We start from the raw sequence: 12500 nt of genomic DNA, 5'->3' as shown, positions 1-12500 counted from the left end.
TAAACCCTGGATGGAAACGCAGACACCAGTAATGATGGTTGGATTATGTGATTTGTGTTGTTGATGTGTGTGTTGTGTTGATGTCTTCAGGAAGTCTTCAGACGCTGAGGAAGCAGGGCAGTCTGTACGACACGGAGAATGAAAACACCACCTTCACATGGTAAAACACACACAGTCTTCACGGTTTCTCTGTGTGTGTGTGTGTGGAGTCTGATTAAAAGCTGGATGTGTTTCTCTTAGGAAAGGAGAGATTATGACCCACAAAGAGAGTCCTCCTGCCAAAAACCCTTTCCTGCAGGATCTCGACAATATAGATGTGAGTGTGAGTGTGTGTAACTCAGCAGGGTTTTTGAAAGCATGTAATATCTGAGAGTGACTCTTCTGTGTGTGTGTGTGTGTGTGTGTGTGTGTGTGTGTGTGTGTGTGTGTGTGTGTGTGTGTGTGTGTTTAGACGGGAGGTTCACCAGCAGATCCAGGGTTCGCGTGTCCTCCCTCTGCGGTGGATCGCTGCTCAGGTGTGTATCAACCGTTCAACGCTTGATTAGTGTTCCGGCTCTTATTATGAACATTTACATTCATGCATTATCCAGTGACTTGCACTGCACTGAAGGTGTGTGTATTATCAGTTCATGCATTCCCTGGGAACCATACCCATGATGCAACATTATTATCATTAGCTAAAACCATTAAAAAATATTTTTTGTTACTTGAAACAAAATAAATGCTTATTTAAAAAATGAATAAATAAATAAAACTTGTACAAAATAACGTTTTTGCTAAGACAACATTTCTCATTTTAGTTTAGTTTAATTTGATGTACTAAAATAACTAAAACTGAAACTAATAGATACAATAAATAAAAACTATATTGACAAAAAATTATACAAATGACAAAAACACACAACAAAATTACAAAAGCATCAACTAGAATTATAGTGAGAACAGGAAATGTAAAAATAAAATAAAATTCAGACTTGAAGTACTAAAATAGCTTAAACTAATACAATTAATAAAAACTAATGAGACATATTTAAAAAATAAAACTAATAAAAATGTCAAACTCAACCAAATTATTAAGACTTTAACTAAATTTATAGTTAAAAAAATATACAAATTTAATTTAATTAACTTGAAGTACTTAATTAAAAACTCATAAAATTAATAAAAACTACATTTAAAAGAAAATAAAATAACTAATAATTAAAGAAAAGCAAAATTTCTATTAACATTAATTGGAATTACAGTAAACAGAAAATATATAAATAAAATCTAATTCAGACTTGAAGTACTGAAATAAATAAAAGTAATAAAATGAATACAAACTTATTAGACATACTTAAAAATATTTTTAAAACTAATAAAAATAACAAACAACAAAATTACTAAAACAAAAAATAATAGTGAAAACACAAAATATAATAAAATCTAATTCAAAATATGAACATAAGCTACAATAGAAGAGTAATGCTACTAAAATAACCAGCTTGATGTTTCTCTACAGGAATGAAAATTTAAGTTATTTTATAGAAAAGCATCATAATATTTTTCATTAAAATATAATAACCCTTTCATCTGACATCATCAACCCCTCTTATTTCTTTACATCGATCCAAAAAATAAGTCTCATCATTCATTTTCTGTTCTCGTTTAATATCCCGCTTCACTTATATCTCATTACAAAAGCAAAACAGCTTCTCGAAGGGATGAAAAATGTCATAATATTACTATTGTTTTCTGCATATGTTTTACAGTACGTGTTTACTCTGTATTGCCCAGCTCTAATTGTGGGAATAATGTGTGTTTTCCTTAAGGATCGAGCGTTGCCATGGCGACGGTGAACAGCAGTCTGGAGCGGATACAGAAGTCCTATAGGCTGGAGGGAAGCGTGAGGGTGTGGTCAGACTTCCTGCGGATCCATCTTCACCCGCGCACCATCTCCGTCATTACCCAGTACAACCATGACGGGTGAGTGATTGACAGGCGATCTGACCAATCATAATCCGCCATTTTTGTCCGACAAGGCGTGGCTTGTGGGACATAGCAACAGTAACTAAAGGGGGCGGGTCTTTGCGAACGGTCAATTCAGTGACTGATACTGAAAAACGGTTTGCATTCAGAAGTTCAAGAACCAAGATTTTTTTACATGAGACGTGCTTGATTTCAGGAAGGTGTCCTGTATCCTTCAACACTGTCCGATGTTCAGTGATGTGTGTTTGCTGCTGTAACTCGTAGTGGAGAGGAAGAGATGATCGGTTCACGAGTCGCTTGAACTGAGGCGCTGAATTTCATTATCAAATATTCAGAATTTGAAAGCTGAGACTTTGTTTCATATCAAAAGTAACAAAACACAAAGTTTATCGCGCTTGTTGAATGGAAGGCGCTAGAACTGCACAATCCTGGAAAAATTAAGAATCACGATTTAATTTGTTGTTTAAAATATAGATCACGATTCTCCCATGATTCTTAAAACACGACTAAACTAAATAACATTAACAGTAACATAATAGTACACGTTGATATATCCCACGCTATAACACATCAGTATTAGTCTATTTTAAAATATGTAATTGCCTAATTGTTTTGTTATTTTTTATTTGCTGTAATGAATGACTCAATGACTCACTCATAAAGACTTGTTTCATTACTGGATGAATCAGCGTTTTTGAATGAATCTCTTGAGTGAATGATTCAATGACAAATGCAGTTTTTAACAGTCACTTATCGTCACCTACTGGTGTAACGACGTAATCGACACATTCTTTATTTTAATCAGCGTCACGTTACTTGCAAAAGGCGATTTACTCTATTTCGGTCACTACTGTAGACATCAGTGTGTATATCTGAACTATAAACTTTTTTTATTCTGTGATCATCTGAATGATTGAAACACAGAAATAATGAAACTGTGTGTTTGTGAAACTGTTTCATATCTAAACATGACATGACCGGCTCAGATCTGAATCAGTGTGATCAGACAAAGGTTTAACAGACAGAGCCGAATCGCTGTCATTTAGTTATATGATCACATGGGTGTTTGAATCGAGATCGCAATCTTTTATCGAATACTCGCGCAGTTCTAGAAGGCACGCTATAAATAGACACTGACATAATTAAAATGTGTTAGCAAAGAAGCACTAAATTAATTAGTTACGGTCAATGATAAAACTTTTTGGTTGAATATTTTTGGATGGTGAAACTACTCTGAGTGATCTTCCTGTGTGTGTGTGTGTGTGTGTGTGTGTGTGTGTGTGTGTGTGTGTGTGTGTGTGTGTGTGTGTGTGTGTTTGTGTGTGTGTGTGTGTGTGTGTGTGTGTGTGTGTTTGTGTGTTTGTGTGTGTGTGTGTGTGTGTGTGTGTGTGTGTGTGTGTGTTCAGTGAATCTGAGCGTCTGGAAGCGTTCGGCCAGGGGGAGGCGCTCTTACAGGGTCCAGTGCTGGAGGATCTGGAGGATCGACTGCACTTCTTTGTGGAGGAGTGTGACTATCTGCAGGTAACACACACACACACACACAAACTCACACACACACACACATCAGCCTCTACTAAACAACATTAGGGGGACCTCAGGAAATCTGTCAGCTCAAAATCAAAGGAAACACGTTTAAATTTAAAGTCTCCCTGTAGTCAATAATTGTATCCCTTTAAACTCATCTTTAATCACCAAAATGATAAAATTTCCTTGATAAAAATGTCTTCATGCCTTATAATATCTTGACTGTAACTCGACACCCTTGCCTCATTTAGTATGTGTGGTTCTATGAATATGCAAATGAGCCCTGCCTCCACTCACTCACTCAGCTCAGAGATCCACTGGTTGACGATCACACGTTGATCTGATTGGTTACAAGGTAGTTTGTGACGTCAGAAACACCAGCGATTTCAAAGCGTGTGTTTGAGACTGTCTTTGGTTCACTGCAGTTTTAAGGAGGAAATACTCAGCAATGCTGTCGACTTATGAACTTACACATGCTTTGTCTTAAAGCAGATTAAAAACACCACATAGACACATAAACAACATTAAAAGCTGGATTTTCACCACAGGGGTCAGTGTGACCTGAGTGCGGTGTTCAGATTTATGAATATGAGATGTTTGGCTGTTTTTTAATATCAGCATCGGCCAAAGTTTTTCTGTTTGTGTCGGAAACAGGACTTTTTATTTTATTTTGACGGCGCTGAGAATGTAAAAAGTTTCTCAGGGGAACGGAAGTTTTATGTACATAAAACACATATATTATGCATTATAATATTTTATGTAAGTGTGAAACCATCCGTCAAGAGTATAAATGTGAATATAAGCGTCCCTCTCTGCTTTCCTCCTGCTCAGGGTTTCCAGGTGTTGTGTGACCTTGCTGACGGCTTTTCAGGCTTGGGGTCGAAGGTCACAGAGTTGTTGCAGGACTCTTACGGAGGTCGAGGCATCCTCACCTGGGGCGTGGCACCTGTCAATCACCCAGACACGGTGAGCGTCATTCATCTTTAGCTTAACGTCGCTTCATCTGCATCACATGGTCCATGAGTTAAAGTGTGTGAACTTGTGTTGTCTCCGCCTGACAGAGCTCTGTGCTGGACTTGTACCACATGTTGAACTGTGCGTTAGGGACGCTCCAAATGGCCAATCACAGCTCTTTCTTCTGCCCTTTGACCCTGAGGGGGGGCCTGGGCAGACGTCCACCTCCGCCCACAGCGTTCCCGCTGCTCAACTGTGACGTAAGACGCTTTCACTCACTCCTTTCACAGTTACAGTTAACCAAATCCAGAAAAACATTTGCTTAAAATTAGGGATGCACGTTATATCGGCCACTATATCGGTATCGGCCGATATATGCTAAGTTTTTTATGTTATCGTTATCGGGCCGATAAGAAAATTTGGCCGATATATTAAAGCCGATAAATAGTGCATTATTGCCTCCAGCTGAGACTCTTCAGATGCCACTGTTCAACATGATGATTGCTGGAAATATGAATGAAATCACTTCAAAAAGGAAAATACAGTTCAGAGCAACACGTGTCATATCGGCCACATATATTATCATGAGAACTTTATAACTGTGTGCTTTTGGACGTGGCTTTTAATGGAGAGACTTTTGTTTTTGTAATCAGGCTTTAAAAAATATGTATACAAATTTGGATTTAGATTTATCGGCCGATATATCGGTTATCGGCTTTCAAACCTAAAGAATTATCAGTATTTTTTTTTTTTTTTTTTTTTATTAAGGACCATGTACAATTTCTAACATAAATGTAACCATTTGATGCATTGTACCAGAGTTAGCCGCAGGCTAATTTACATCTGCAGTCCATACAAATAACACTCCCCCACCTCCACAAAAAAAAAAAAAAAATAAAATAAAATAAAGAATAAAATATGAAAAACACACACACAAGATACAAAAAACACAATTTGACAGTAGCACATCAATGTAAGTGATCGGCCCAAAAGTTCATATCTCATCCCTACTTAAATAAATGACAATTTTTAAATAAAAAAAACTAAAATTATCTTTATTCAACACCACAATTGTCCGGATTAAAGGCTCTCCAAAACCATTTGGGCCCGAAACCGAAAATAGCTGTTTCAGCCACAACATTTCAGTAGCCGAAATTTCAATGCATCCCTACTAAAAACTAGACCACTTCGTACAAACATTTATAAAAACACGTTACTAAACATTAGCTACAATTTAAATGAAAGTGGAAAATGTTACAATAAAATCAATTCCAAATATTAGCACTGATCAGTGATGCTAAAATAACGCTGATCTTTTCATTTATTCAGTATCTGATGTTTTTATGTTTATTAATACAGTATCTGCTGCTCTCTCTCTCTCTCTCTCTCTTCTCTCTCTCTCTCTCGTATCTGCTGATCGATCCCCCCCCCCACAGCCGACGCTGTGGTTTCACTCCAGCTCAGTGCTGGCTCTGGCTCTGGACTGCATGACGGTGTCGTATAGATTGGGCGAGGGCAGTTCCCCGATGTGGCAGCTCTCTGACGCTCTCACCGCCTCGGGGAGGAAGGTGTGTGTGATTCAGCTTCATTATTTCAGCCGAAACAGATTCTCCTGTTAGTGTAAACACACCATTAGCGATGCTGCATACACCACAGAGAGCCGTTGTCATGTTTAGGTATGAAACAGTTTCACAAACAGTCTTTTCAAACACACAGGTTCATTATTTCTGTCTTCGATAATTCAAATGATCACAGAAGTACCGGGATAAAAGTTTGTATTTCAGGTATAAACACTGATGTCTACGGTAACGATCAAAATTGAACAAATCACCTTTTGAAAGTAACTTGCCGCTTCAAATGATGTATCAATTACGTCGTTACACCAGTAGGTGGCGACAGGTGACTGTTTAAACATGCATTTGTCATTGAATCATTAAATTTTGCAAAAACGCAGATTCATCCAGTAATAATGAAGCAAGTGAAGTCTTAATGAGCGAGTCATTGAATCATTCACTCAAGAGATTCATTTAAAAATGCTGATTCTTTCAGCAATGACACATTGAAGTATTTATGAGTGAATCATTGAATCATTCATTCAAACCCATTTTTTTACAACAGATTCATTAAACATTTTAAATAAACTGCAGCAATTAACATTTTGTCAGCACCTCTTGTAAATGACATGTTATTTTGTGTAGTTGTCTGTCCAGAATCGTGCAGCGCTAGCTCCCTTTGACGAGCCGTTTCCAGCTCCACAAACTTTGCTTGGGCCTGATTTTGTGTGAAATGCCGTCACAGAATATCGTTCCTGACTTCATGCGACTGTGTTTTCCAGGTGGTTTCAGCGTATGGCTCTGTGCCGTTTCCCATGATGCACGGCAGCTGCCTTCCTGAGGCTCTGGATGCTTTTTCAGATGTGTTACCGTGGAAACCCCTTTCAGCGTGTCCTGAGCTCGGCGACGGACGCTGTTTCGGCCAATCGGTGACTCTGAAAGGTTTAGACGGGCAGAGTTTAGTCAGGTGAGAGGACTGACTATTTTAACCTAATCTTTCAAATTTTACTTTAACTTAAAAAGATTACCTAACCTAATCTTTAAAATTTAGGAATTGAATTGTAATTAAAAATGCAATTTAATTCATTTTAAAATGCTGTACCCACCAAATGAAATGATTAATATTTAATAATTTAATAATTAATTGAAATAAGGCTGAAATAAAATTAAAGTATTTGATGAAAAACTAGACTAAAATTACAAATGTTGTCTTGGAAACCAAGTAAAATAAGTTAAGTATTAATTGGAAATAAATAAAAACTAAAACTGAACTGAAAATAAATTAATATAAATAGCAATATAAAAAAAATCTAAAACTAATAAAAAATCACAAAAGCATATATTATGACTAAAAAATAAAGTAAAATTTTAAACGAAAACTGAAAATATAAAGATAAAAGCTAATTCAAAATATCAATAAAAACTATTTTGGTATATAAATAATATGGCAAAGCTATACAATAAAGTTTCATTAGTTAATATGATCAATGAATGAACAATAATTCCACAGCATTTATTAATCTTAATGCAAATTTCTACATTTACTAATACGTTTTTTAAAATCCAAAGTTGCCATTGGTTAATACACTGCGAACAAACTTTTGACAATTCGATTTTTACTAGCTAACTTTAACAGAGATGAATACAAATATTGCACATTGTTAGTTCATGTTAACTAATGTTTACAGATGAGACCTTATTGTAAAGTGTTACCAATAATACTTCAATAACTCTTTGAATATTAGGTGCCGATAGAAGACTAGGAAAGAGGTGGTGTTGAATATCAGTGTAAAATACTGAGAATTCATTTTTCTTTTTTGTCTATGTATGTATGTGATTAGTTCAAATGTAAAACATGTGATGCTGTAAGTGTTGTTGTCCTCAGTCCTGTCCTCGCTGGCGTGGAGCCGCCCAGTCCTCTGCACTACGAGCGCTCTGGAGAAGACGTGCTGGCGGCGTACGTCAGGTCACGTTACCCATCATCCCCTCTGTGAGTGACCGACACACACTAACTGTACGGCTCTGAGCGGCTGACTTTGGTCTGAGTCTGATGTGTGTGTGTGTGTGTGTCTGCAGGGCGGTGCAGCTGCTGTCCAGTCCCAGTAAACTCACCCCTCCGTTCCCACAGATCTTCAGTCCGGCTCTGGGTCCGCAGGGTTTCCTCCAGAACCGGTCTGATCCTGCTGACAGTGAGTGCCGCTCTATAGCCATCAGCTCATGTGGAAACCGCTTGTTGTTTTGTTTGGTCTCTACTAGAACAGGTTTTCCTGCTTGAATGTTGATTATTCTCCTCATATTCTCCACTGTTGCGGCTCCTCTCTTCCCAGTCTGTCAGTAACGCTCTGTTCACTTCCTGTCTCTATGAAGCCCCTCCTTCTGGAAAGCACACTGTGCTCTGATTGGTCGGCTGAAGCGGTGTGTTGTGATTGGCCGAGCGCTTCGAGTGTGTTTGGGAAATGTCCCGCCCCTTTCCATAACCGCCAGTTTAACACACTACTAACTAACTCAACCAGGCCCCGCCCCTTTATTCTGCGTATGAATTATTATAATGAGCAATATTGTGACGTGTTCGTTCCCGGAAGAAACTCAAGACTACAATGGAGGCGTTTCAGGAGTTCAGAAACATTGACACTGATATAGAGAAGAGCTGGAGCTTCTTCATCATCAAACATCAACATTACACACTGAAGAGAGATGAAGATGGAAAAAAATATAATAGATCTCCTTTAATAAAAAAGACAATACATGAGATATGAAACAGAACTGTGAGACTTTGGATGCATTATGGATGTTAGAGAAATGAATAGTTTACAGTGTTTTGAGTTTCCGCTAGAGATGCACCGATTGATCGGCTGGTGACCTGAATTGGCCGATTTTCACGTGATCGGCCGGTCAGTCTGACAAATGCAGATTTTATGCCGGTCAAATGCACTCGTGCGCCGCATGATTAACATCGTGCAACATCAGCATCACACTTGCACACGGAACACACATGTAAAAAACCTTGTGAATTACGTCCGTTCAGACCGCAAGCGCGTATTTTTTTCGGCGTGCATGTTCACAACGGGAGCAGGAGCAGCGCGTGATCGTCAAGCAGGAGCGTCGCAAGCAGTGAAGCGCGTGTTTCGGCGCCGAGTCTATTTGCTGCACTGCTCACGCTCAATTAAAGGGAAAGCACGCTTTTGATGGACAAAATAGCCTAAATAGGGTTTCACAAAAAAAGTGCCCAAAATGCACAGAATTTGCGTGTTTTAACAAGAACTGGAGTAGGCTATGTCAGAAAAGAAAACGAAGACTAATATTTATAGAAAATGTACCCATTTAAACTTTTTATTATTCAGTTTGTACAAGTGATTGCAATTGGCCTGTGTGTGTGTGCTTTGAGAAATATCTTTATACTGCAAGGCTATATTTATTTTATTTTTTATTTATATATTATTTTATTTCCATTCCCTGTTTTCATACAGACGTTTAGTTTGCTACATACATATATAAAAAAATGATTGGATATTGAATGTGAAAAGGAAATGGTTCTTCCATAACACTGCACTTTAGATGTGTGTGAATTACCCACACCTGGAGTAATTTTTATAGTTCTATTTTATAGCGTTTATCTGTTCAAAACAATATCTATATGCAAATTGTAAAATGTTCTATTACAGAAAGATATAAAATAAATATTTGTGTGTGCTGTAAAGTGGTTAGAAAAAATGAAATCGGAATCAGCAGGTCAAACTTAATGAAAAATCGGAAATCGGAATCGGCCCAGAAAATTGTAATCGGTGCATCTCTAGTTTCCGTCACTGTCCCTTTAAGGTCTCTCTCTCTCTCTCTCTCTCTCTCTCTCTCTCTCTCTCTCTCTGTCTCTCTCTCTGTCTCTCTCTCTCTCTCTCTCTCTCTCTCTCTCTCTCTCTCTCTCTCTCTGCTCTCTCTCTCTCTCTCTCTCTCTCCGTCCCTCCCTCTCTGTCTCTCTCTCTCTCTCTCTCTCTCTCTCTCTCTCTCTCTCTCTCTCTCTCTCTCTCTCTCTCTCTCTCTCTCTCTCTCTCTCTCTCTCTCTCTCTCTCTCTCTCCGTCCCTGATTAATTCCAGTTCTTGTCTCTCCCGTGTCTCTCCCAGCTCCCCCTCAGCGGGTCTCCAGTCTCCCGGTGCTGACGAGTCTTCAGTCGGGTCCTGCCGTGGGTCTCCAGCTGTCTGAGCTGCAGAAAGCTTGTTCTGTGCTGGACCTGCGGCGCGTGACCCCGAGCTTTCTCTCGCACGGGCCCGAGTTCAGCGAGCTCACCGAGTCCCTGGAGCAGCTCCGCACCCTCGCGCTCTGCTACCGCCAGGACCGCTCCCGTTCTTCATCCGACGAGGAAGACGAGGACGACTGAGGCTCTTCCTCAGCCCTGATCATCAGTCGCTCCGCTGCGTTCCCTCCGGGAATCATGGGATATGAGCTCAATCACCCTTCACATCAGCACGAACATTTAGAAGACAGACAGAAGAACTGTGAGATTAATATGTAAACCTCATCGAACCTGCTTTTCTAGAGCTCAACTGTGTACAAGTCCCAATTAAATATTTTTACTTCATATAAATTATTGCTTAATTATGAAATATGCCTGTTATACCCTTCTAGAAAGTTAACGGTTATTATACTTCATATAAATTATTGCTTAATTATGAAATATGCCTGTTATTATACCCTTCTAGAAAGTTAACGGTTATTATTCAGAATGGATATGCGCCTTCATCAAAAACTTGTTTAATAAAACCACTTTATTTTGGTTGACTGTAATGTTTTTGCTGTGTGATCTGATTATGAAGGACATATACACTTTTAAAATTAAGTGAGACTCGTTTATATTGTTTTTCATTTGATTTCGTACAGGCTTTATGTCAAACAAAGTATTTTCATATTAAACCTTTAAACTTCTAAATACAGGAATACTTATAACCAGTTATAAACTCTGATTAATTCCACTATCGTAAGGTTTCGTCCTTAACATATTAGCATTTCCCTATACCAAAGTCGTAAACATAATATTTGTATTAATTTAAGAAGTGTTAAATGTAGAAATGTTGAGTTATTTCCATACGATCTTCCAGTGTTTGTCGTCCCATCATAGTTTTCAGTCACGTGACTGTCGCGGAGACCTGGGGGCAAAACGTCCGTAGATCTGCAGCACAAGCCTGTCAATTTTACATCTCAAACATTAGAATATGTGAACTAGGGATGGATCGATACAACAATTTTGGCTTCGGTACGATACCAGAACCTAATACCTCTGTATCTATACTATATCGATACCACAGGACACAGGTGACAAATAACCAGCCTCAAAATTTATTCAATCAATTTTATTAAAAAACACTGCTTGAAACTCTGCAGTACCGAATGTGAAAAAACTACAGTCAGGGAACTTACAGTAGGTTAAATTTTGATTTTGAAAAGAAAAAAAAACCTGAAATGATACAATTAAAATAGGTTAATATCTATACAAATAGATTAATATAGAATAATAATAGAATAATAGAATAATGAAATGACATGTAAACCATTGGCTGTCATGCATCAACAAAGAATTATCAACATTTATAGCATTTATTCATCTTGGTTTGGTTACTGTTTGGTTTGTGTTTGGGTTCATATTAGTTTAATGCATTGCATAAAGTAATGCTAACATGATAAAACATGTATTAGTATATTCAAATATAAATGACTGATTAAGTTATATAATACTGTTAGGTCTGTTTACCTAATGAATGTAGCTTAATTGTAAAGTGTTATTCTAACATTCATATTAACCCTCTCTCTCGACTGCTTCCTCTAGGGGTCGCCACAGAGGCAGTGATATGCCATTCATTTTACTATCACTAATATTAAAATGAATATCACTAATCTCTTTATTGATTCAAATTCAATTAATATATGATTGTTTAAAAGTGCAAAAATTATGAGACCTAAACTTCATTGGTTCTAGCGTGTCTTGTAAGCACATTTGAGCTTTCGTGTTTACCGGATCATATTTAATTGATAAGCTCTTATGTACGTGCGCTGATCAGTGCTGTGAATAAAAGTATAAATTAGAGAGATTATTCTCACGATTGCTGGGAAAAATGACGGCCGAGGTCAAAGTCTTCAAAGAGTGTTATAGGGAAGAGGCGACAAGGAGGGATGGAGGGGGTTACAGAGAGTTGACCATATATTAAATAGATTTGTGGATCAGGGAGATGGAATAGGGACTTTACTCCACGCCTCGACCTGGTATTGCAGTATCTCCAGGAATGGTGCACCCCCACCTGGGAAAAAGACCTTTGTAGAACAGCAGAATTAACTGAGTAATCTGTGAAATGATTAAGAGTTATTCTGATTCGTGAGATCGGTGAAGTAATATTCGGTCATCCATTCATTCAGTGATCGTTCCAGATTGTATATTTATAATGGTAGGTGTCTTTTAAGCGATAAGCAAGTTGAACTGCATTCAGTTGATTACATCAATTTTGTCTCATGACAAGAAA

At 38.0% G+C, this 12500-nt stretch overlaps 2 protein-coding genes across 3 annotated transcripts in view; both read left to right on the top strand.

The window, feature by feature from the left end:
• Positions 1–10774, top strand: part of msto1 (misato mitochondrial distribution and morphology regulator 1) — a 12283-nt gene extending 1509 nt beyond the window's left edge. For both annotated transcript variants that reach the window (XM_081376268.1, XM_081376267.1), the window contains 12 exons: positions 91–160; positions 241–316; positions 452–515; positions 1812–1965; positions 3375–3489; positions 4324–4458; positions 4554–4706; positions 5883–6014; positions 6782–6966; positions 7885–7989; positions 8076–8188; positions 10116–10774. In XM_081376268.1, coding sequence (XP_081232394.1) covers positions 91–160; positions 241–316; positions 452–515; positions 1812–1965; positions 3375–3489; positions 4324–4458; positions 4554–4706; positions 5883–6014; positions 6782–6966; positions 7885–7989; positions 8076–8188; positions 10116–10369 — 1556 coding nt within the window. In that variant the 3' untranslated portion in view covers positions 10370–10774. The remainder of the gene's footprint in view (positions 1–90; positions 161–240; positions 317–451; positions 516–1811; positions 1966–3374; positions 3490–4323; positions 4459–4553; positions 4707–5882; positions 6015–6781; positions 6967–7884; positions 7990–8075; positions 8189–10115) is intronic.
• LOC308697127 (uncharacterized protein) overlaps positions 1–12500 on the top strand; it is a 377069-nt gene that overhangs the window by 232069 nt on the left and 132500 nt on the right. The gene's annotated exons all lie outside the window — the stretch shown is intronic.

This window comes from Scardinius erythrophthalmus (genome assembly GCF_964197995.2).
Source record: "Scardinius erythrophthalmus genome assembly, chromosome: 10".
In the NCBI taxonomy this organism is placed as follows: Eukaryota; Metazoa; Chordata; class Actinopteri; order Cypriniformes; family Leuciscidae; genus Scardinius; species Scardinius erythrophthalmus.
The sequence above is the reverse complement of the archived record's forward strand: the minus strand, read 5'-3'. Positions and strand labels throughout refer to the sequence as shown.